We start from the raw sequence: 27,089 nt of genomic DNA, 5'->3' as shown, positions 1-27,089 counted from the left end.
ATCAAAGGCAACCAGGCCACTAGCGATAAGGGAAGCAAATGTCCTGCGCTCGCACCTGTGCAACCTCAGCACTGCTCTTGGAATCAAACAGGTGTCAGAGAAGAGACCATTTATTCAGTACACAATGGAACACCATCAGACTTGTATCTTCCGCAATATTGGGATGAAAGTCCCTTTCTTCTTAAAAAGAAAACATGCCCTGAAGACTCAGACTGAAGACTGAACAACTTAAATAAAGAGACTGAAAACTCACTTAAGGCATCATATAAATACAAAGTATACTTCGGTTTTTACACATACGCCAGGGTATGCGTAGAGTGCATGTGGCATACTGTAAATTTCATCATTAGCATAAAATGCGCGTACTGTAGGCAGATTTTTCAGTGTATGCTCAGCTTGCTTAAGTGCTGTATGGAAGCCTGTTTCCACCACAGGATACAAAAAAAATCTAATTTGGATAGAATAAGATAAAATAAAATAATTGTGACTGTTTATCTCACAATTACAACTTTTTTCTTGCAGTTCTCGCAATTTCTCAAAATTCCAAGTTTATGTCTCACAATTCTGGCTTTTTCTTCTTCTCTGAATTATGAGAGAAAAAGGCGATCTCACAATGTGTGTGTGTGTGTGTGTGTGTGTGTGTGTGTTTTATTTCCACCACGGAATAAAAAGGTAATTGTGAGTAAAAAGGTAACTTTTCTTCTAACGATTCTGACTTTTCTTCCCCAAATTCATCTTGGAGTTAATTGCGAATAAAAGTTTTAAATATGTATATTTTTCGCATCGATTCACTTCTGAAGGCCTTTATTAAAAAGAAAGAAGAAAATCATATGCAACCTAGGATGGCTTGAGGGTGAGTCAATCATGGGGTAATTTTCATTTTGGGGTGAACTATCCCTGTAATATCTTGCAATTCTGGGTTTAGAATTATCTGAGTTATCACACAGTTCTGACTTTTTTCTCATAATTGCCTAGTTATAACACTAGCCCAGGCCATAGTTTTACAGACAGAAAAAACAGCGAAGACGGCATAACAACAAATTACTTGAGACAGCAACAACAAGACACCCGCTTTAACATGCACTTGTGTGAGAGGGTTAAGAGATTGTGCAAATCTAGTTTAAATGAGTAGAAAAACAAATATCGCATTGGCAAAGAATGAAACTTTTTACTGTGCACGTGTCGAGCGCCTGTGGATTCGCCACATTGACAAAAAAGAAAGTTGCTTTGAAAGTGATCTCTGTGTGAGCTTCTAAGTGCTTTCTAGGACAAGTGACTTCACTGGTTAACAGCTTTTATTATTTTGTAAATTCACAATTTATATTGATTATAGCTATTAGTACACAGCTCAATGGAATATTTCATTATTAATTGTCAGTCACGCTATCCATTTCCTGATATCACAGTTGTCCAAATGAACACTGATCTGGGTAACTGAAACCGGCACTACTTACATGTCTCTCATCTCACACCACAAACTTCTCGCTCCCTCTTGTTTCATACAAACACAACTGGTGCCATCTATTGTCTCAGTCAATGCCTTTCAGGGTTTTAAAGGAATATTTCACCCAAAAATGAAAATTTGCTGAAAATGTAGTCACCCTCAGGCCATCCAAGATGTCAGTTAGTTTCATCGGAACAGATTTGGAGAAATGGAGCTCAACATCCCTCGCTCACTAACAGGGCCGTGCACAGACCTTTTGAGGGGCATGTGCTGAAACTGAAAAAGGGCACCCCCCCTTTTTTACTGGTCACATCTTAATGATAAGCGGAGAGTATAGAATGCTACATTGAAAAAGTAGCTAGCTAGCAAATACATGCATATTAACATCGTAAACATTAACCATGCTGTGAGTGTGACCATATATAATATGATTAAATGTTAACAAATTAAGTGTATCAGCAGATAGCCATCATAAATCAAAGAAGAAATATATTTTACCTAGCTGACGAGAAACACTCAGTCGCTTTGTGTCAAACTCAAATGCAGTTATGGCCAGGTTTTTTACCAGCGAATGTGTGCAAATGTGCAATTGTCCATCGTTAAAACGGCAGCATCACATTACGTTTTGATCAACAGGTTACAAAGTTTGTTGTATATGGGCGCTCAGTTTTTCCTGTTGTAAAATACGTTTGGCCAAAATGTCATTTTATAAAAGATGAAATGCTACTGTATGCACAGGCTATTTAAGTGTAAGCTATTGGCTATGACTAATTTAGATGGCAAATGCCCTCTCTCCGCAGGTCCGGTCTCAGACCTCAAATGCATAAAACATTAGCCTTCATACAGTAGACATACTAGTGTTTCTTGCGTAAAGACAACACTGTACTTATACAAACAAGAAGATATATATTTACCCTTGCAAGACTTTCAGCTGCTCTGCTGTGGAACTTCAGTTCACTGCACTCAGTCAGTCAAGACAGAGGGTGGAGTTATGAGGTCTGACTGACAGTTTGAGCGGATCCAACCAGATTGAGTCACAAACTCTTTTTAATACCTTTCATTCGCTAAATATACTTGTAAAACAGACAGACAGACAGACGTAAAGGGTGACCAATAGCATTGATTATTGAAGAAGAACAAAACAAAAAAAAAGGGCACTTCGGAGTGTAAGGACAAAAAGGGCGTGCTCTGCACAGGTTGAGCCCCTACCTGTGCACGTGCCTACTCGCTAATGAAACAGCTGTTAAAAACATCACAATAATCCACAAGCAATCCACATAACTCCAGTCCATCAGTAAGACTAATTTAGATGGCAAATGCCCTCTCTCCGCAGGTCCGGTCTCAGACCTCAAATGCATAAAACATTAGCCTTCATACAGTAGACATACTAGTGTTTCTTGCGTAAAGACAACACTGTACTTATACAAACAAGAAGATATATATTTACCCTTGCAAGACTTTCAGCTGCTCTGCTGTGGAACTTCAGTTCACTGCACTCAGTCAGTCAAGACAGAGGGTGGAGTTATGAGGTCTGACTGACAGTTTGAGCGGATCCAACCAGATTGAGTCACAAACTCTTTTTAATACCTTTCATTCGCTAAATATACTTGTAAAACAGACAGACAGACAGACGTAAAGGGTGACCAGTAGCATTGATTATTGAAGAAGAACAAAACAACAAAAAAGGGCACTTCGGAGTGTAAGGACAAAAAGGGCGTGCTCTGCACAGGTTGAGCCCCTACCTGTGCACGTGCCTACTCGCTAATGAAACAGCTGTTAAAACATCACAATAATCCACAAGCAATCCACATAACTCCAGTCCATCAGTAATTGCAAATGTGAAGTGTAAAGCTGCAGGTTTGTAAGAAATAAATCTATCATTAAGATGTTTTTAACTTTAAACGATCACTTCTGGCTAAAACGTGAGTCCTCTCTATCCATAATATTGCTTTCTCCAGTCTGAATCAAAAAAGAAATAGGTACAGATCAAACACTGTTTACAAGTGAAAACGGTTATGTCAGTAGATTTTGATGTTAGAGGACAACGGGGATAGACTTTTTCACTGGAGAAAGCGTTATTAGATTATGGACGTGATGTATGTGTTTCTTACAAACATGCAGCTTTACACTTCACTAGACGTTAATTGATGGACTGGAGTTGTGTGGATTATTGTGATGTTTTTATCAGATGTGTGGACTCTCATTCTGACGGCACCCATTCACTGCAGAGGATCCAGAAGGTACAGATAGTACGTTTTTGTACATTGTAGCTTATTAAGGAAAGCTTTAAGACAGGCCTAATATATAATTTCAAGATCAATATTTCATGTTTTTATATATTTATTTGATGAGTAGCTGTGTAAGAGGGATAATGTACAGTCAACCGTACCTTATGCAAAATAAAACTTTCTCTGACAAGGTTTATTTAGCAATAATGATAAACTTTTTTCTAGTTCACATTTCATCCTTTCTTCTATCCAAATGTAAAAAATCTGCCTGTGTGTATATGCATAGAATAATGAGAAAGATAACTGCTTAGGGCATGTTATTGATTTATCTCTCTCTCTCTCTCTTTCTATACTCGTTGACATATGTTGGCTTGCGGTCTGAAGACAGTCTCTGAGATGTCTGTCTGCAGCTGCTTTGAGCTTTGAAACATAGCTAGATTGATGTGTGCTCGGGGTGGTGGGCACCTCCTGGAAAGACCAAGGTGACTCCTGCAGCTTCTGCAATAAAGGAGAGCGGGTTTTTAAAGTATATTCATATGTCCTTGTCTATACAATAATAACCATTTAAAGGGACTTTGATGTGTATTATTGCTGCACTTGGGTAAAACTTGCCATTACATGCCACTAAGTTAATTAAACCAAACATCAAATGGATACCTAACATGATACCTATGAATACAGAGATGCCCTGCTTATCCCGGCATTTGTTTCTGGCCCCAGCTGGTGCCGTCAGGTTTCAGTGAAGCATTACTGTATTAAAATGACTGCTTGCATCATTCAAAGCCAACTTATTTTTAATTGTTCAGTAATCTCTCTAAATGAGTGTGATTTCACTGACATTGACTGTAAACTGGTAAAAAAGGCTTTCTCTTTTGATAAAGAAGCAGATAAAGACAGAAGCCTACCTCTAAAAAAAGGACAGACTAACCACACATGTTGCCAAGCAACTAATTGAGAATGTGAGCAGAGGCACAGTGAAGTTTATGCTCCAACTTCTGATGAGGCAATTTTAGCATATGCATGTCTGTATATTATATGCTTGTTTTCCTGGTTAATATTGTATACAGCAATTGTGAGGCGACATTTTATATTAGGCTACCTTCAGTTTACCTTTCCTACTATTATAGTGCTGTACATTAATACACAATAAAATAGAAATGTCATGCAACCGTATTTTTACCTTTTTTATTTATATTCATATTTCAAAATACATAATTTGGATTTTTTTAAGTTTTCTAGACTTAATGTTTCTAAATGTTCTGTTTATTATAAGCATGCACTGCTGCAGATTTAAATGCTCAAGCTCCCCAAATAAGAATGGACTTTTATTGTCTGTCAGTGTTTTTATCGTTCATCAGCTGCTAAGTAGCCTATCTCTGAAAAGGCTGGATATAGGTTTTAACTCATTATAACCAAGTGGATATACGATGTATATGAAAGTTTAATTGTGGAGTTTAGTCACATTGATTAGCAGTTTTCGCACTCAGTGAGTTTGCACTGAACTGACTGACAGCTTCAGTTATTATAAAGAAAGCGCTCTTCTCTCGCTGTCTCATTTCATTCACAATTTGAGAAAAAAAAGTTTTTCTTGATACTTTGTGTCCTTTCCTAATATACTTCATACTTCAGAACAAAAAGTGACAAAAATAGATTTTTAATGTTATTTAAAAATCTACTGGTTGTATTGGTAATATTACATCTTTATAATTTTAAAATAAAAGTGTTAGTTTTACATCCTGAAAATTTTAGCCTTTGAAGGATTAACTAAAAAATGGGTTTTGGTCATCACATTGAAAATAGGATAATATTCAGTCTTTTGAGCTTAAAGTGTTGGGGGGAAAATGTGGCTGCTGGAACTTCCATGAAAAGTAGCCATAGTACTTTAAAGTGGTTTATTCCCATTTGCTGTGTAATGAGCAAAGCTAGGCTGTATGTGATTCATCTTTGGACGCACCACACACAGTTATTGTCACGTTGAAGGAATTTGATGACGTTATTGAAGTTCGCCATACCTTGGCTTTTGGTGAATAGACGCCACTGAACCAAGACGTGTGGGGGGGACTTCCGCATTCTCATAGAATTACAACCACTATTAAAACTTAATAGTTATTACCCTAATAATTATTGTTCTTAGTGTGAACCTTTAGTTGGGCAATTACTGAATTCTGAATCTGAGTCACTTAATAGACCACAAGATAGGCATATTAGTTATTTGTTACTGGAAATAAAGCCGAAATTGGTATAGCCTTGTAAGTTACTGAATGGTTGTTCACATAACAATGTGGAACGAAAGATACACATGGTGTGTTTTGCTGTAATCACTGGTGGTTTAAAAAAAATGAATGAATGTTACCACCTTTTTGTTTCATAACTTAGTTATGACCGATTTTATTACATTTAAGTCACGTTAAAAAGATTCAATTGAATCGCAGTTCTTAATTCCAAAAAGATTTTCTTCTAAATTGCTCAAATAATCTTTAATTGTATTTTTTTAGGAAACAGAATCGTTCGATTCTTTACGATTGCTATCCCTATCGAATGGACATTTTGATTATGTTTCATCTTTATTGACATTGTACAGATATAAAAGTCGTGATTTTATCTCTTTAAGTTACTCTTGGCAACTTGATATATTTTAGGTCGGGTAATGAATGAGTAACCCCGCACAGACATGCTCTAATGATGTAATATCCGCTGAGTGTCTCCACACATCTCTCAAACTTTTCTGCGCCCGGAGCGACGATGACAGCGCACGCACTTTCAGCGGCTCTATCTAGGGTGTCCGATCCCAAGATACTGACAAGAAGCTCGATCTGAAACATCGAAGAGTGAAGCAAGTTGGAAGAGAGACGTGGGAGGGAGACTGGAGGCAGAATGCGGGCGCTGTTCGTGGTGCTGAAACCGCTGTGTTTTCTCGCTCTGCTCGGCTACTGCCCTTCCGCGGTGAGTGCTGCGCACCTTCCTGACTTCCTGACACAAACTTGACATGTCTGAGTCATAGGAACGGGATATCTGCAAAGTGATAAACGAAAGCAATGTGTTTAGTGAGCTCTACTTATGCGATAATATCCTTTTAATGGCAAACTCGGAGAGAAAGAGAAAAGACATGCAGTAAAACCTAAGCTGGGTTAAAATCCTGATAGATTTGGGATACTTTAAAAATGTGATTCAGAAGCGGAAAAGTCATTTTCTATAACTTCCTCTATGATTGCAGTACAAATGGTCACAAATAATATTTTTAGACCTTTTTATTATAGCGAATGTGCTATTGTTCATTAAATTGTTAACGTCTATTGTGCATTATTTCTGCTGTTGTAAACATCCGTCTGTATTGAGAATTGGCTTTGAATGGGTTTATTTCACATTTTACATAAAGTGTCTAGTGTTTCGTTAAATGTTACATATAATTGCATTAAAATATAAAGCATGTGATACAGTGTATTGTGTACATGTTCATGTACATGTTGTGTTGAAATTATCATGAGATTTGCATTTTCTCCACACTGTTTCATTTCTCCAATCTGTTACAACTATAATACTAGAATATATTATGGTTTACACTGTAAAACCAATTAAGATGGATGTTTACTAGAGTAGGAGTAACTTATAATTACATGCAGTAGTACTTTATGTACACAAAATGGACATTGCAATACATTTTAACTCAATGTTTACCTAATTTAAAGTATTGTTATACTAATATAGTATTAATGTATTTTGTTAAATTGAGAGTTCATTAGTAATCTACAGTATATGGCAGTGATAAAATGTTTAAATTAGCAAATGTTTTTTCTTCCTCAGTGTTCGGAGTCTATTCTCAGCACTACTATTAATCTGTACACAATCCCTAATGGGTCTATTTTAGCACTGGGTCAAGATCAGATCTGCATCGTTGAGGCACGGCCAATTATTTGTCATGTGACACCCAAATAACTGCATGAATTTCATGCAATTTGTGACCGGAAATAAAAGAAATCCGTAGTATCAGTGAAAGTGTCATGAGGATCTCTCATCCAGTCTTAATAAACCCAGCTGCAGGTCTTATTTGAGGAGCAGAATCCCTCTGCTCATATTTCATAATGGCAGTAAACTAGCAGGAAGTACCCATCCAACTTGGATATGTTACAATTTGCTGAAATTGCAGTTAGTTGTTAGTTGCAGCAGCATCAGGAAGTGTGCCAGAGTGTGTAAAGAACTCTCTTTTTCAGCTCGCCTGTAAAAGGCTAGTCCCCAGAGCCGGCCTTTCAGAGCCCGCTGCGAGAGTGGAAAAAAATGAATGTGGGTGTTTACAAAGCGCCTCTATTGTTGCAGACAATCTAGGGAAATTTTGGGGGATGAATGCAGAGAGAGGCTTTATCATTAAGGTGCTGCGACGGGGTGCTATTTGTCATCAAATCATGCTATTTATGGCCTGCCATGTTTTAGTGGCGTGTGCTTGAATTGCTTTCAGAATTCTGATCAATCAGTGTGAATTGAAATGAATATTCAGTGGAATACACAGTAACTGCATGATATTTCTCCTGTGATTTTATTATATGATTTCAAATGAAGCCATATAGAGTCTTATAGAGTCAGAGACAAAGAGTTAAAGGAATATTTCACCCAAAAATGAAAGTTTGCTGAAAATGTACTCACCCTCAGGTCATCTCAAGATGTAGATGAGTTTGTTCCTTTATCAGAACAGATTTGGAGAAATTTAGCATTGCATCACTTGCTCACCAATGGATCCTCTGCAGTGAATGGGTGCCGTCAGAATCAGAGTTCAAACAGCTGATAAAAACATCACATCACTCACTGGAGTCCAGTCCAACAATTAATGTGTGAAGCAAAAAGCTGCATCCATTATTTATTGTTAAGGTGTTTTTTACTTAATCCATAATCCATAATAATATTTCCTCCAGTGAAAAAGTGAATCTTCTGTTGTACACGCAAAATCCACCAACATGTTTGTTTAATTACTGGTTTGAGCTGTTTATGTTTGCAAACTGTGCTTGTTCTATGTATATTTCTCTCCTGATTCAGCTGAGATGACTTTTTCTCTGGAGAAATCAATATCGTGCATTTAACCAGAAGCAGCAGTTTGAAGTTTAAAATGTCTTTTTTTGATTTGTGTCTTACAAACACACAGCTTCTCAGTTAACATGACTTTAATTGATGGACTCAAGTCTTGTGGATTATTGTGATGTTTTCATCAGCTGTTTGAACTCTGATTCTGACGGCACCCATTCACTACAGAGGATCCATTGGTGAACTAGTGATGTAAGGCTACATTTCTCCAAATCTTTTCTGATGAATGGATGGCCTGATTTACTCACTGTACATTTTCAGTAAAAGTTTGGGGTTAACTATTTCTTTAAAATAATTTTACCCGGATAGCTGGACATAATAAATGAGAGCCATGCTTGTGGCTATTAATTGTATCAAAAACATAGACTCCCCAGATTTACACACAAAACAAATGATATGCATATTTACTCAATCATCTCTCCATATAACAATTGTAATAAGTTAGAAACTGAAAAAGCATAATAAAATGAATAATGTGCCATGCAAGTTTATTGTAGTTCTCACGAAATATCCACATTTCAGTATCACTCTGCTGCTTAAAGCATGCTTGAGGCATGAAAATCAGATTATGTCGCATTATATGTCATTAAAGTCCATTGCATTAAGAATGTCATTTAGAATTTTAAATTGTAAACAAAAGACACCAAGATATGCCATGCATGCCTGTGTGTATTTGTGTACAGACCATCAGACCAAAGGAAGGCTGGCAGGTGTACAGTTCAGCGCAGGATGCCGACGGCCGCTGCATCTGTACGGTGGTGGCACCAGAACAGAACTTGTGCTCCAGAGATGCAAAGAGCAGACAGCTCCGCCAGCTTCTGGAGAAGGTGTGTGTGCACATAATGTGTGTCTGAGAACTCTAAAGTCGGTTTATATTGAGATCTGGTTTAGATAACAAAAGCTCTCATTTTAGCAATTTGAAAGCATTATGCTCGAGCCATTGTCATCTATTAAGAATGCCACGGGCTTCTCTGCAGATGATTGTGGAGGAGCATAAAGATGACGGTAATGCAAAAAGGCCTGAAGGGTGTTTTAGGCCCCCTCTTGTTTCTACTTCCTACGCTTTTCTTCTCTGTTACTGTAAAAATTCTGCAATAGTTATCGGCCCATTTGTGTCTTTCTTTGTTTGGTGGATGCTAGTGAAGGAAGTAATAGGGTTAACCGATTCATAGTCTCATTTTTTTGTCCTGTTTTAAATGTGTCAGCTGTGGTATGTCTCTAAGATCTTTCCGTCTTTGCTTGGGTTGCGTTAAGTGGAATTATGGAAATGCAGAAATCCTTGGAGACATGGTGTCAGAGCTGATTTACTCCAGTTGAAAATATCGTTTAAATCTATCTATCTTCCTTTTTGCAGTTCAGAGTATGATTAATGGATCCTAACTTCATTTCGGCCCATCTTCCTCTCTTAAGATTCAGAACATGTCGCAATCAATCGAAGTGCTGAACCTGAGGACCCAGAGGGACTTCCAGTATGTCATGAAAATGGAGAGCCAGATGAAAGGACTCCGATCAAAGTTCAGACAAATCGAGTCGAACCGAAGAACATTATTGACTAAAAACTTTCAGGTGGGCTACCATTAAAGTCATGCCTCAGAGAAAATCAATGCTCCTTTCACATACGAACAGAACGGTTTGAAAGAGCCACATTCTTGCTATTACTCTCCAAGAATGAAGAATCAAATCCCACTTAAAAGCTTCTCGTCTTTATCCTTCACAAACGTTTGAAAAGACCACACTCAGTTCAGTATTCCTGGAAATCCTGTAAACCTCTGAAGGTCATGTTTTATTTCCAACCCGTAATATCATTTTGGTCTAACATGTCATTGTTCAGAGAGTCTTGCTGTTAACCGGAAAAGCAGTGCCGTGCTCTTGCATCTGCTTCTGTTAATGTAAGCAAATCTCCCCTCATGCGATTTTTATTTAAATGTCTGTCTGGTTTTGCAGGAGCTGAAGGGGAAGATGAACGAACTGCAGCCGCTGATTCCAGTGCTGGAGCAGTACAAGACTGACGCCACACTCATTTCCCAGTTCAAGGAGGAGATCAGGAACCTGTCTCTGGTGCTGACTGCTATCCAGGAGGAGATAGGAGCGTATGATTATGAGGAGCTCCAGCAAAGGGTCCTCGGCTTAGAGGGAAGACTGAGGAACTGTATGAACAAGCTCAGTGAGTTGAACTCAACATGACCTTCATGGTATTTTCTTGTGTGATACAGTATGTTATGTGTTCCTTCAAAGTTCAAGATGTGTTGGCATGCTTATATAATAGCTGACATTACTTGTCATTCTTCATTGTGTCAGCCTGTGGTAAGTTGATGAAAATCACGGGGCCCATCACTGTAAAGACATCAGGAACGAGGTTTGGAGCTTGGATGACAGACCCTCAGGCTTCACCTAAGAACAACAAGGTAAATAATGACTATGCCACAGTGTTTGCCCACTTTTCAGCAGCATTTCTTCCAGGAACTAGTTTTTCCATTATTTTTATCCCTAAAAAAAACTTAAATAATGAGTTGTCAAAGACATGAACAAAACCAACCAGCTCTGGAGGTGAGAGGAAAACTTTGATTCTGCAGTTACACTGATCTGTAATTGTCGTAGTATTGCTGTGAAATAATGGCTTTTATATATTTCAGTCAAAAGATGAGTGCCTCTAGGGATGTCAGTCAGCATTACACTCCTCCATTTGTAAAACAATCATGATTAAACTCAAACTTGGCCTCAGATAAGGATATTCATGGACTTTTAAAGCTCTATTTAAATGTTGTTTGTGCAACTTCCAGTGCGTAGCTATAATACTCGATTCTGCAAAGAATGTAACAAACACTTTCAACTAGAAACTTAGAAATATTCAATAAAAAAATCCTTATTATGGACATTACATACTGAGCTATCAAATTGTTTCTTAGTTTTAGCTTGTCGATTGTTTAGAAGAGTAAGAACATATTTTTCAGCTCTTTTTATGACTTACATTTAAAGGAATTGTTCACCCAAAAATAAACATTGGTCATTATTTACTCATCTTTGTATTGTTCCAAAACTTTATGGCTTTCTTTTTTCTGTGGAACACCAAAAAATATATTTCTGTCATGACAACTCTCGGAGGGATTGGCATGGTAACGTACATGACAATGTTAATGTATTTGGTCTTGGCGGAATAGATCTGCTACTCTGCGGCTGCTGCTGCGGCAGAGCAAGTACAGAGACTTGCTACTTGCCAATACATCCACAACATGCTGCTGTGAGCATGTAAGAAATATTGCTGCTGCAAATATAACATACATGAATAACCCCCATATAGCATACACAAATCACCTCGTAGCAGATCTATACAGGTGGAGCTGGAGAAGGTGGAGGGTTTCTGAAGCAAGCTGCAACTGCTATGGCAAGCACTAGTCATCTATTTGAATGTTGAGCAGCGAGCTCATTGGCTACCGATACAGGAGAGAACCAGTCAGCTGTGCCATGTGATAATGATGTCATTAGGTCAGATTAAGTTAGACCTATCGAACAGCGCCCTCTAGAGTTTCATGCCAGAACTCTGTATTTTGGGAACAATATCTACACAATGGAAATCAATGGCCTCCAATATTGTTTGGTTCCCAGTTTTTTTTCAATATCTTCTTTCATGTTCCACAGAGGAAAGAAAAACATGCAGATTTGGAACAAAATGAGGGTGAGTAAGTATTCACAGAATCCAAATTTTTGTGTAAACTGGCCCTTTAAAGATGTCAAATCAAACAATTATTTCACATTGTACAGTGTAATTACAATTAAAAACGTTACTTTAAGTGTTCATGGTTTGACGTTGTTTCTGTGTACTTCAAATATACATACAGCCTGAGAAAATAATTCATTTTAGTATTTCAACTTTCCCACAACAACAGTCAAATCTGTGGTGTTTTTTGTCAGAAATGCTATTCAATAATGTTACTTCTATATCTCATATTTCCAGATGTATACAACAAAGGCTTTGTTCATGCTTTCTTTTTTCTGGCCAAGGAAATTTGTGGATGAGAGAACTTCTAAAATTTCAGAGGGCTTTGTGATTTTGCTTTTGATGTTGATGAGAAATTATCTGAGTTCTCATCAACACCAAAGAGTTTTTTCTTTATTTAGTAACAATGATCAGGCAAAAGAAGAAAAAAAACGTATCTTCTGTTTATTACTCATTCAGAATTCCTCTCTCTCTGATAAAAGACAATGATAAAGATTCAGAATATGCAGACAATGACACAGAACAGCTAATTGTGCTGTTATTTTCCCAAAACATGTGATTCAACCAGTTTTGTGCCAGAGGATGCTCTATCAATATTCATAAATAGGCCTACCTAAAACAAAGTCATCCATTTCCCCTTAAAGGAACATTTGCACATCTTGTTTCACTTCTCAAACAAGTGACAGCGCTAGTCTGACAAACACAATTTCACTTCAGTCAACACATCTCTGCAGGCCCCTGATTCACAGGAATATTATTCAGCAGAGTGAGAATAAGTAAGTTTATGTAAGGGATAATGTACAGTCAGCCGGGCATTATCGCAAAATAAACCCTGACAGGAGGATCTCAGGATCAGGACTTGTATCCTTCAAGATCCTGTCTAAGTTTCATTTGCTATAATAACCAACTGACAATATTGTGTATTTCCCTGCTTGTTAATATAACAAATGAACAAACAACTGAGTGCTTGACCAGTCAGAATCAAGTATTTCGGAGAGCTGTGTAATAATTAGGGGGAAATTATGTGATAAAGTGACATAAATGAATAAGTAAAGTTCTGCGTAGAAATATTATCTTCTTCTCTTTTAGTTTTCCTGAGTTCACGATCAGTCAAAAAGCTTTTAGTTCCTGAGAGGAGTCAAGATGTGCTGACACTAAAATATTCAGCAGCTTTCAGCAAAATTAAAAATTACTCAATTACCACTGCAGGTATGTATATTAGAAATAATTTCCTTCCTAGTGCCATATGTAATAAAATATAAAGTTTTAATACCCTCTGAATCACCTGAAAAAAATATCAAACTTAAATTATACAAAAATATATTTATTATTTACTCTACCTGTGTGCAGCTCTCAGGAAATCAATGACGTCCTCCATTTATCAATAAACACACTGTAACCCTGATTCAGTCTGCTTTTTTTAGTTTACCAAGGGAAAAAAATTATAAAAATAAAACAATTTTTAGATAAAACAACAAGTAACATTCATTTGTAAGGGAAATCATAGCTTTATTGTCTTTTTACCAGTGAAATTTGGCTCGGTTCACCACTTGCCCATTCAGTTCTATTCACACATCACATGTCTCTATGACAGACAATATAATCACTAACTTATTATGAGAAAAATGAATGAGGGTCTCCTCGTAATTTGTCATGTGTGATCTGGCTCTGGTTAGCCTGGAGCTCTGGGGTGTCTGTGTTGACTACAATGCCCATGACTGGCCGTTTGACTGACAGCTCCTGGGCAGATGAATCCGGCAGACTGTCACCCCGTATCAAAGATGGGGCAGGTGCTGACTGAGACAGGCCAAGCATAGCATATAAGGCCAACACTAAAATTAACTTTCTCAACACCCCTCCCAGCAGGCAGCCAGTGATGCGGACATTGAAGAAGAAAATGAAGGGGCAAAGAGAGAGAGCCAAAAAAAAAAAAGAAAGATGGACGAGAAGAATAGAGGAGGCACAGTGAGAAAAACTGAGTAAATGGACTTAAGTTCCTCTGTGCGAGCAGCAGGCCTGTGGGTGTTGCAGGCGTATGAAGTTGAGTCAGCTCTCAGGTGGACTGTCAGAGTGATTGGGTCTGTATACATTAGACATGGTGAAATGAGAAAGCTACCATGTCACATTGCTCAGAATGTGCATTTATTTACTGTCACCCCGTATCAAAGATGGGGCAGGTGCTGACTGAGACAGGCCAAGCATAGCATATAAGGCCAACACTAAAATTAACTTTCTCAACACCCCTCCCAGCAGGCAGCCAGTGATGCGGACATTGAAGAAGAAAATGAAGGGGCAAAGAGAGAGAGCCAAAAAAAAAAAGAAAGATGGACGAGAAGAATAGAGGAGGCACAGTGAGAAAAACTGAGTAAATGGACTTAAGTTCCTCTGTGCGAGCAGCAGGCCTGTGGGTGTTGCAGGCGTATGAAGTTGAGTCAGCTCTCAGGTGGACTGTCAGAGTGATTGGGTCTGAATACATTAGACATGGTGAAATGAGAAAGCTACCATGTCACATTGCTCAGAATGTGCATTTATTAGCTTTCAGCTGCATATAAACTGTGATGAACTGTGTCAATAACTGTGCACAGCCATTTGTTATGCTATCCTTTGGTTCAATACACACACGCGCGTATGTATATATTATATATTCATTGCTGTTAGCGAGATATAGAGATTTACAGTACCGTTCACACATAATGATTTTTTTCTTTCTTCTTTCTTTCTTTTTTTACTTACTATTCATCAAAGAATCCTGGAAAAGTATCATGGTTCCATAAAAATATTAAGCAGCACAGGTGTTTATTATTATCATTTTTTTTACATTGATGATAATAAGAAATATTTCTTGAGCGGCAAAACAGCACATTAGAATGATTTTTGAAATATCATCTGACACTGAAGACTGAAGCTTTGCAATCACAGGGATATATATATCTATTTTAAAATATATTAAAATAGAAAATAGTCATTTTCAAATTATAATAGTATTTCCCTATATTATTTTAAATAAATGCTTGGTCCTAGTTTTGATTGGTAGTGTATATACCAATTTTGACTGTACTACATTTTCATTAGCACTTTGAATTTATTGCAATATAGCCTAGTTTTCCTGTATACATGGCTGTCTATCTTCTTAAATTCTGTTTTAAAAAACAAGATATAGTGTGATTTATAGGTGTCATATAAGGTGAATTTAGGTAAATTGGGACATATTTGTCTCAGTCATCTCAATGGCAAAACGTCTCCCAGTTTACCTGAATTCACCTACAGTATGTCAAGAACAATGTTCAGTATGATGGTAGTCTGTGAGTGTTATGCCCAAAATAAAATGAATATCATAAAACGAAACATTTAATGGCTAAAAATAGTGCAAGTGAGCCTTTGCTGTCTTATATAAACTCTTTCAAGATTCAGGATTCCCAGTAGCTACTAGTTGTCTCAAGTGAGTGTGTCCCTTCCAGCTAAACCAGCCTAGAGCTGCCCTTAATCATCAGCATATCTCAATGTCCTTTTCCCCTTTGGTCATGGAAATGAAGGTCAATAGAAAGAATCACTGATTTATCTCATGTATCAAGGTTTCACAAGCATCTGCATTTTATCTCTAAATGCAAATAACTGGACAAAGACCTCCATTGGGGAAAATACTATCAAAAATCAGCCTTGGCAGCTCCTCTCAGATTGATTATAGGATGTTAAAATAATTAGTTCTGGAACGTTCTGGGAACCAAAAACTAACTATAGTTCTTAACTCTGGCCCTCGGGGTCCAATTTCCTGCAAAGTTTAGCTCCAACCTTGATCAAACTCGCCTGCTAGTAACTTTCTAGTAATACCGAAGAAATTGATTAGCTTGTTCAGAAGGGTTTGATTTGAAGGGTTGGAGTTAAACTCTGCCGGGAAGTGGACCTCGAGTTGAGAACCTATGATAAAAACGAACAAATTGCTGCTAAAGGACTACAACTAGGCCTACCGAATCCGACAACCTGCGTCCTTATACAGCAACTTGTTACTGTTTCTCACAGCGAATTCAAAATGTAAAAATAAATAAACTTTTACGTATGTATGGCTGCAGTCTCAAGTAACGTTAACCATAACAGGAAAACAGCCATTCTAGAAACCCATTAGAAGTTTCCAAAGGAATTGATGGCTCAAAAATGCTAATTAATTTCAGGGTTTTAGGACTGAACAGCATTATTCTGCTATCAGAGCAAACATAACAGCGTCAAGAACCACAAGCTCTTGTGTAGTGTTAAGAGAGAGCGAGTGCTACCTCCTACCGGCTAAAAACGGAATAAAATTATGAGCCAAAAATAAGTCTCCCTGAACAAGGGCCATCATCAGACTTATCTTTTGTTTTGTTTTTTGAAAGATAGAAAAATGGTGTAACAAAAACACTATGATGTCTGTAAACTGAACTCGTTGTTCATTATGAAAGAATCTTCTCCTAATTGAATCTAATCCAATTACAACAGCATTTACTCTCTGCTTCACTGTTCATTCAGTCAGTTTAATTAGCGCAGCTGTCTCCTCCTCAGCACCTCTTGATGTATGCCTGATTCTATGGCTAATTATCTACTGTATTGATCACTGGAGACAACTGTCGATTTATTTTACAGCAGTGGAGAGTAGTTACTCTCCATTTGACATTCTCATTATGATTCAGCAGGAGATATTTAGTGGGCTGATAACATCTCATTCAACAAAGGCAAGACAGGGTTACATATGAGGAATTATAGCCTCTTCTGCTCATATGGACATGCTGAAAACATTGATTCTTTAAGAGGCTGGGAGACGATTGTGTGGAATGGATTTCATTTGGAGGACTGGAGGAGACATGGAGTCATTAATAGAGTCGCCTATTTCGAGGTAATTACTTGAATTACATCTTAGCTTTATGTTTTTATTCCACAGATGTTCTGTTTTAGATAGAAGAGCTAAAATATCAGAGTGTGATGGATAGGTTATATTGCTGCAGTTAATGGCCTGTTTTTGTGCCATTTGTGTCACTGGGATACAATTAACAGAATACTTAGTTCATTATTTAATAACTTTAACTTAAGATAAATTAGTAGGCCTAGCTTTACTGAAATTGACTTTTTTTTTTGGTTATGCTATATACAATTATGGTTATTGGTTCTAACCATAACCCTATTAGGTACTACTAATTCATGACTAAAGAATAGCACTAGAAAATACCATTAAATAAGGTGTTAAATTAAATAATATTTAAATAAATTTAACAATGGAGATGTGTACAAAAGAAGTAACTTAAAAAAAGTATATCTCTTAAAAAACAAAATCTAATAAAAATACTTTGACCAAAATATGCATTTTACTAGCCTTGCCACATTTGCAAAGTTTGGTTCCTGAACTTCCTTTACTAAAAACTATGCATTAATAATAATAATAATTATATAATATATATATACAGTGGGTACGGAAAGTATTCAGACCCCCTTACATTTTTCACTCTTTGTTATATTGCAGCCATTTGCTAAAATCATTTAAGTAAATTTTTTCCCCTCATTAATGTACACACAGCACCCCATATTGACAGAAAAACACAGAATTGTTGACATTTTTGCAGATTAGCAAAGGGTCTGAATATTTAGGACCATGTGATATTTCAGTTTTTTTTTTTTAATAAATCTGCAAAAATGTCAACAATTCTGTGTTTTTCTGTCAATATGGGGTGCTGTGTGTACATTAATGAGGAAAAAAAATTAACTTAAATGATTTTAGCAAATGGCTGCAATATAACAAAGAGTGAAAAATTTAAGGGAGTCTGAATACTTTCCGTACCCACTGTATATATTCCCACACATATTCAATAGAAATACATCATTTTCATATTTAAGAGTATATTTTAAATATTTTAGAAAATTGTTGTTTACATAAATTATTTGGCTTAACAGCCATTCATGCTGAAGTGAGATGTTCAAGAAATTCTTGAAATGTTGAAATGTAAGCCTAATTATTATTATTAGTAGTAGTAGTAGTAGTATTAGTATTATTAGACCTGTTGTAGATTATTTAGATATTGTGGCAGAAATTATTATTGCATTAGTCAATTTTCAGACAAAATTATACAAAACAAAGATAATCCATACTGGCATTGGTTGTAAACATGTTAGGTGATACATTTACAGTAACTGTTAATAAATAAAAATAAATAAAAAATAGTTATTTTTTAAAAATTCTATTTATTATTATTTATTATAATTATTATTCAAAAACTAAATTTTTGTTTGATAAGAATAAGAGGTTTTGTGAGAATGCCTGTTTCCGTGATCTCTGTGTGTGGTCACGTCTACTATTTCACAGTAGAGCTGATATCTCAGTGCACTGCTCTACTTTTCTTCATACTTTAAGCTGGTAATCAAGGCTAGAATATCAATAAAAGGCTGGATACGGTTAAAGCAGGATGGGGGACCGTCTCCACTTACCATAAGGATTAAACTCAAAGCACTTGATGAAATAATAGTTGACAGTGTTATTGGGGTTCAGAGGTCTGTGAGGCAGGGTGCAGCGGGGCTGATAAATTGCCCCACACCATCAAATATGAGACAAATATAGACCAGCCTGCAGCTCCAAATCCACATGCCCCTCACGTCTCTTCACGGGTGTGCATCTGTGTGCATGTGCATGACAAACACATTTCTGCAGACACAGATCACAAATGCTCCAATAAAGTACAACAGGTCCTGTTTTCTGGAAATGAAAAGTCATGCAAGCTTGACAGTGTTTGAAATCTCAAATTGTGGTAACCTGAGCAAAATTATGTAACTACGTCAACAAGATACTCTGGCTGCGATACTCAACTCTATATGCCTGTGAGGTCATCATAAGCATTCCATATCTTAGCATGTGACTCTAAGGGTCTGATTGCATCTGTACTCCAACCACCAAAACCAGGGCTCACCTACAGCCCTCAGCGGGCATCATGGAATGTGTGGATTTTAAGGAGCCTCTTCACTGTAGCCCAGTTCATAAAGGCCAGATGTGACCACGGCCTGAAAGCTGGTGCCAGCAAGAATAAGAATTATGTCTTTTTTGAGGTGAAGATCCTAGACCCCAAGAGCAAGACACAACTCTGCTTCCTGGATAAGGTGCATTTTGCAGTGTTATTTTAGTATTGTTAACTTACTATTATGGCATTTAATCATATTTTTTTATGTATTATTATTTTATATTATCTTATATCTTATTATTATCTTATTATCTTACAATTTATTATATATTTTTTATTTTATATTTAGTGATTTTGTTGTTTTGTCATTTTTAATAGTGTTTGTTTTTAAAATATGATATTTCTATTTCGTTTTTATTTATTTTGATATCAGTTTTGTCATTTTAGTACTTTAAATTAAAATTGTAAATGTTGCTTTGACAACTAACTGATATAAAATAAGTTTTTTCATATTTATATGTTTACATTTATATACATTTTCATTATTTCAGTCTTATTTAAATTAACAAAAAGTTTTTAATAGTTTCAGTTTTTGTTAATGATCACAACACTGGCATTGGGTCAGAAATCATATGTGACCCTGGACCACAAAAATATTTATACATCATCTGAAAGCTGAATAAATAAGCTTTCCATTAATGTATGGTTTGTTAGGATAGGACAATATTTGGCTGAGAATCTGGAATCTGAGGGTGCAAAAAAAATCGAAATATTGAGAAAATCGCCTTTGAAGCTATCCAAATGAAGATATTAGCAATGCATATTACTAATCAAAAATGAGGTTTTGATATATTTATGGTAGGAAATTTACAAAATATCTTCATGGAACATGATCTTTACTTAATATCCTAATGATTTTTGGCATAAAATTAAAATCTATAATTTTGACCCATACAATGTATTTTTGGCTATTGCTACAAATATACCCCAGCGACTTAAGACTGGTTTTGTGGTCCAGGGTTACATATGAGTAAACAAAGGCCTCTTTTCTGGGAGTTACAGCTCTTAAACTAAAAATTCTTAAACTTTCTCAGGTGGAGCCCAATGCCACCATCGCAGAGATCAAGACATTGTTGCACAAAAAGTGTTTTTGTTTTTGCACAATCAAAAACTAAATGATATGCTTATTCAAGCTGTGAAGCTTACATATGTAAAATAATATGAACAAGCTTTTGTAAAGATTCTTAAAATCCCTGCAGACCCCAAGTTTTATCCATCAAGACAGGAGCTGAAGCTACATCCAGGTAAACTTTCCCATCCATCAATTATTATTGTTAATTTATTTTATTTTATTTTTTACATTTATGTTTTATTTAATTATTTTGGGCATATTTGCTTTGCGAGTCTGATACACGCTCATTTAGATAGCAGCTCATATAGTGTGTATGACAGTAATGGTGTTTCTATTGGGGGCTGATTGCAGGTGTTTCTGGCAGAGTGTCTCGGGCCGCTTTTCATTTACCTGCTGTTCTACTATCGGCTTCCATACATCTACATGCATGAGTATGACTTCACCCGAAGTCCATTTAAAGTTGTCAAGTGAGTTCAGAGTGAAAAACCTTATTCATATTATTTATGGACAGAATATTTAACACGCTAATACAAATCTAATCTAAATTTCTATTTCTTAAATACCTGCACTGTAAAAAATGACTGTGAATTTAACGGTAAAAGACTGTAAAAATGCTACAGTAAAAACCTGTTAAATGGTTGACGGTAAATTTCCCTACTATAGGTTGAAAAACTGTATTGGACAGTACATGCAATTTTACGGTAGTATACCATTTTTGGAAGTGAAAAAATCAGCATAATTCACAGTGAATAACCATAAATTGACATTCCCAGAATTCCCCGCATGACATTTCAAATTTGATGTTTTGTTGTTGAAATAACTGTTTCTTCTTAGTTTTTTCTTATCAGTTTTGTATATTAGGGTTGTATGTAACACCTAATGTTGTTAAATGAATGTTTATTGCATTATTTCAGTTTCATGTGTGTTACCATGATGGTGTTTAGCGTTTGTGTGAATGACACTGTGCACCTTCTATATATGTTATTATTTAAAAGCTGCTTGTGATGGACTTTGGTTCATCATGTGACTTTCTCATCACCACCTGCATTTGGTGGTTATCAGTGTATTACAAAGCTACAATACAGATTTCAGTACTTCAATAGGTTGGTATATTAACGTTATATCAGTTAATGAAATTACGGTATTTAACTGTAAATTTAAGTTAAAACCGTAAAAAATGTTTTTTTTTACAGTGTGATCTAACTATTGCATTCAGTTTTGTTAGCGTAACCTAATGTATTTTGATTGGTTCAGTGGTGTTAAATAGTATTTTTGACTTTAGATGTTACTGCATGAATCCCATTTTTAAGTTTAAAAAAATGCAGCTCATGTGAAATTAATATTGAATAATGTACCAAAGGCGTGGCAAACCGTTTGTGGTTTATATTTGACCCTGCTGATACAAGCTGGCTTGCTGTTGCCACTCTCTTCATTACATTAAGAGGCTTGTGGAAACTATTTTATCCATCGCTTTTCTGACTGAATGTTACCTCTACGCACCATCATGCTGGTAATGTTATGTCTGTATTTTGTCATACGAAAATGTCAGTATTTCCTGTTTTGGCACATTAGCTAATGTGTCTGAAGTGCTTATGACATTGGCATTAGTTCAGTGGTGTCAGTGAAGCGTTGAGGAGCTTTGGGGGAAATATTTGGCTGCTTTCCATTAAGCATCATCTTGCTGGTTTAAATTATGCCCCTACAGTATCTTTCAACACACTCAGAATACATATGCTTTGACCATATGGAAGAGTCGTTCAAAATATTGCCTGGACATGTGAATTCTAATCATGCAAATGAGCGAGCTTAAATAGAGTTAAACTAAAGTATTCAATTGAGGTTTGGGTTCAGTATTGAGCAGTGACTGTGTGTTATATTAGACACAATCCTTACATGAATGAAAACTGTGATTCTGTAGCTCTGTCTGTATTCCTGGGGATTTGCAGCATGGCAGGCGTATTACATCATCCATCCGCTCTTCACCCCACCAAGTAAGTGCTCATTATGTCACACATTACATTAGTCTGTGAGCCTCATAATAACATCTGATTTTAACTTCTGTTTCTCTAGCCTATGGGAGACTTCAAATCTACTCTGCACTGGCAATGTTTTTGGTATGTATGTCAAAATCTGTAATATGAATTATTTAGTATTATATTTTAAATATTATTAAATATTTAAAGCTTCATTAAGTTGGCCCTGGCTACTGTAACATCTTTGATTAAAAAAAGGTCCATCTTCCAAACCATACCTTTACCCAAATTGGATGAACTTGTAATGAAAATTCATATTTTAATGATTTTGAGACGGATTTGCAAAAAACTGCTTACATACATAAATTTGCCCATGTGTGTTATGTCATATCGGTACAGTGAGAAATTAACGGTGGATCTGAAATCGTATACGGTCTGAATAGGTACTACATTTAAATTTGAACTTACTTCACCACCATTTAAAAAAGTATGTTCCTTGTAGTATGAATACAGGTGTGAATAAAATTTGGATGTAGGCTACATCCGCAATGTTGATATGATCATGTGACCTACAGTGTTGCATCGCTTAACTGTCATTCACTTATCCTTTCCTGTGGCCTCATGGGATATAAAGTAAATGGTAAAAATGTAATGAAAACTCAGTTTTCAAACCAACAGCAAATGTTTTATTGAAACTGTAATCTATTAAATGCAATTAACCAATCACAGAGGCGGACTTACCCATTAGGCAAAGGTAGGCAGCCGCCTTGGGCCCCCATAAGCCAAGGGCCCCCTAAAATGCTTTTCATTAAGCACGGACAGGCAAACGGTTGCTGTTTACACTGTTTATCACCACGACAACCGTCTGTGTGTCCGAGTTGAACACACTTCTCGTGTATCCTGCTTGTAGCAAATGTAAATATCATTATCATGTATCTGTAGTTGTGATTAAATATTGAGCAGCAGTGCGTATTATATGTTTATTAAATGCTGCTTACTTATTCATAAGTACTCAAGTAGAGGATGCATACGCAGTTACTTGTTTGGTTGATATAATCCTTAGGTGTGTAAATGTATAATTTCCTTTTAATTTTTTTTTTTCATTTTGATTTAAATTTGTAGTTGAAATAGCTAAAATAAGTGTATTTTAAAGTTTAGAATTAGACCGCCTTTGGCACACAGGCTTACGCTGGTAACTCATCCCAGTCATCAGTGGACTTTCCTCCTCAATATAGGCTATATTGTTTCACACTTTTCTCATTCTCACTAATTCAAGTTTTTACATGAATGAATCTCTGAAGGGAACCGACTGTCTTCAGAAAACTTTCCATGGCATTTTCATTTTATCTGATAAAGTAGCATTTATGAGCGCAGCACTGCTTTGTTTACAGCCGTTACCGGGGAAACCACTATATATTTCTGACGTTCCAAAAGCGCTTCCTGCTGGCAGAGAATCAATGTACATTTTCAATAATCCCGTCTGTTGTTTTTGTTCAGACCAAGGCGAAAATCCACCCTCTTAACACTGTTTTAAATTAATATCATACTCATCCCAGTCATCAGTGGACTTTCCTCCTCAATATAGGCTATATTGTTTCACACTTTTCTCATTCTCACTAATTCAAGTTTTTACATGAATGAATCTCTGAAGGGAACCGACTGTCTTCAGAAAACTTTCCATGGCATTTTCATTTTATCTGATAAAGTAGCATTTATGAGCCTTTGTTTACAGCCGTTACCGGGGAAACCACTATATATTTCTGACGTTCCAAAAGCGCTTCCTGCTGGCAGAGATTCAATGTACATTTTCAATAATCCCGTCTGTTGTTTTTGTTCAGACCAAGGCGAAAATCCACCCTCTTAACACTGTTTTAAATTAATATCATAATTTATACTTCCGACTCTCTTTTCTTAAAAAGTGGTTTAAAGGCTTAATTGTGAGGTTTATTATTTTATAATTTATTTTGTTTTTGTGAAAACTGTAAATCAATTGCTATTTCGTGGTCTACAACATAAAAGGAAGCCATTATAACATGTACATTCACAACAAAAAAGGCTAAATTCGTAAATGTGTGCAAATACATAGGGCCCCATTCATATACTGTATTTTGCCTGGGGCCCCCAAATCACTAAATCCGCCCCTGACCAATCATTTAATACCCTTGGATAGTCAGGCCAATAAGAAACTTTTAACGCTTCATTTTTATTATACAAATGTGTCATGACAAATGTCTACACATTTATAAAACTGATCCAAGATCAGGTAAAAGTTCATGGGTTCACAATGGTGAATCACTGAAATTTCACAGCATTTCTAAACAATGATTTAACTAAGACAAAATCTCGTGGCTTTGGAAGTTTATATATGAACTTTGAATCAGAGGGTTGGGGGGACAAAAATGGTTTGCAAAAGTTTTGACGCACACGGTGTGTTTTGAAAGTGCCCATCATTAGCAGAAATTTTATTGTGACAACAAACAAGAAAAAACTTATTTGTGTGATCATCCACTCTGATAAGATGTCAATAATCCATGTTCACAGTGGTTCAGCGAACAGTAATATTGTTATCCACATTTTATTTTTGAACCGCTAGAGGACCAGATGTTACATAGTGTAGCTTTCATTTTACATTGCTGTTTTTCTACATCATCTCTTTGTTCATTTTATTCAGGTCTGTGATTTTGAATCTAATCAGCTGTAATGGTGAGTCCTACTAAAGATTCATCTCTGTAGTTGTGTGGGCGTAAACATGACCGATCAAGACAGACAATGAAACCTAGTGATTGTGATTAATTACTATTTCTTTGTTCCTTTCATAAAGGACTGTGTGGGAGTCTGAAGAGAAATGATCTGTCACATTAATACCTTCTTCAGAGACTATGCATTCTCCTGACAGAATCCTTAGCTCTTAGCTATATTAGATATTTTCATTACCACATAACCGTATGCTCTTCTCAACACATCGACAGGGTTCAGGCCTGCAGAGATTCCTTATCCCACAAATAATCCATTCACTTGGCTCTTTTTCTTCGTGTCCTGCCCATATGAGGTTTGTCAAGTTTACAAAATAACCTTGTTTCATGTAAAAAAAAGCAGTAAATGAGACATTTGGAATGTCTGAGGTTGTGTCCACACCTGTGGAGAGCACATGTATCTCAGCATGTGAAACGTCTCTGGATGAAATATCCCTGCGATTTTGAGGAATATTGTCTGTGTTTTGTGTAGTGATGTAAAACTGGAAATCTGTGTTTGTTTCCAGGTAGGATCATGGATCAGCTTCACAGTCATGACACAGTGTGTTCCAGGTAGACAGTATTCCATCACACACCGTTCTCAGCACACTACAGTAAAGAGCCCAAGGCTGCATCTGAAAACACATACTTTCCAAGGGCCTACTGTATAGTAAGCGAAAAACAGCAGCACTTGTTTAGTTTGTTTTACGGAGAACTTGCCTTAACAGGCCAATAAGAGAGTAACTATTCTTCCTTTTTTAATTACACAAATGTCTTATTAAAAATGGAATGAACTGGGAAAAATTTATCAGATAACAGGTAAAAACCATCTCGATGAACTTGCATGATTCACAGGCTCACAGAGATCCCCCCCCCCCCCCCCAAAAAAAAGACAAACCATTGAAATTTTTTAAACATTTCAAAACAGTTGAGATGTAACAAAGCATCGTTTACTGAAATTGCATGACTTTGGCAGTTTGATACGCACTTCGTGCTCTGAACCACTGGTGCGAAACAAATGATTCACAAAGGTTTTGAAGCTTGAAGAAGCAGTGCTTCTAAAGCAGTCGTCACTAATTTAGAGAGTATGCAATTTCAGACACAGCCTATATGTCTAAGACCACAGTAAAAATCTGGGATTCAAAATCTAAACCTGGAAATAAACAAGTTATTTAAAGTTTAAAAACATAATAATATATGCTGATGTAACATCAACGAGTTACATTTGATATTCTGCATTATGTTAGAAGAAAAGCAAAATATTTTCCACTAGTGATCTCTGACTATATTGCAGCAAAATATATATTTTGCTACATCTGCCTGATAAAACTGTGAATCTTTCATATTTCTGCAGTGGGAGTTTTTGCATTTTGGGGTTTTATTCAGATGACTATATGGGCTCGGGCAAAGCATAAAACCTACATTGAACAATTCAAAGACTCTCCTGACTTGAGAACAGCCATCATTCTACTCTTCTTCTAGATCAATTGTAGAAAGGATGAACCTACATGCACTTTTGTCATTGGATGCCTCATCAAACAGCATATTATAAGCAGCAAAATAAGTCTATTGTTTCTCTGTCAGACCTTGTGATTTATTCAGACACAATTAAGATTGTGATGGAAGTGTGAAATGGTAATTACAGTAATTACTACACTCTAAAAAAATGCTGGGTTAAATACAACCCAGCGCTGGGTGAAATATGGACAAACCGGTTTAGGTTATTTAGATTGTTTTGACCCAGTGGTTGGGTTACTACCCAGAAGGTTGGGTTAAACATTTAAACCAACTGCTGGGTCAAAACAACCCAATAGCTGGGGTTGTCCATATTTCACCCAGCGCTGGGTTGTATTTAACCCAGCATTTTTTTAGAGTGTAGTAATTACAGTAATT

At 36.4% G+C, this 27,089-nt stretch overlaps 1 protein-coding gene and 1 pseudogene across 1 annotated transcript; both read left to right on the top strand.

The window, feature by feature from the left end:
• Nucleotides 1-6,398: 6,398 nt before the first annotated feature.
• On the top strand, nt 6,399-11,485 carry LOC107594684 (noelin-3-like). Its single transcript, XM_016284819.1, has 6 exons — nt 6,399-6,615; nt 9,423-9,566; nt 10,150-10,305; nt 10,684-10,903; nt 11,038-11,144; nt 11,462-11,485. The coding sequence occupies exons 1-6, from the start codon at nt 6,547-6,549 to the stop codon at nt 11,483-11,485; spliced, it is 720 nt and encodes a 239-aa protein (XP_016140305.1). The 5' UTR covers nt 6,399-6,546.
• A 2,677-nt stretch (nt 11,486-14,162) lies between these two features.
• On the top strand, nt 14,163-26,765 carry LOC107594683 (very-long-chain enoyl-CoA reductase-like; annotated as a pseudogene).
• Nucleotides 26,766-27,089: the final 324 nt, after the last annotated feature.

The sequence above is a fragment of the Sinocyclocheilus grahami genome, unplaced genomic scaffold (genome assembly GCF_001515645.1).
Source record: "Sinocyclocheilus grahami isolate Dianchi unplaced genomic scaffold, SAMN03320097.WGS_v1.1 scaffold188.1, whole genome shotgun sequence".
Classification (NCBI taxonomy): Eukaryota; Metazoa; Chordata; class Actinopteri; order Cypriniformes; family Cyprinidae; genus Sinocyclocheilus; species Sinocyclocheilus grahami.
Note: the sequence above shows the minus strand (reverse complement) of the source record. Positions and strands in the feature narration are given on the sequence as shown.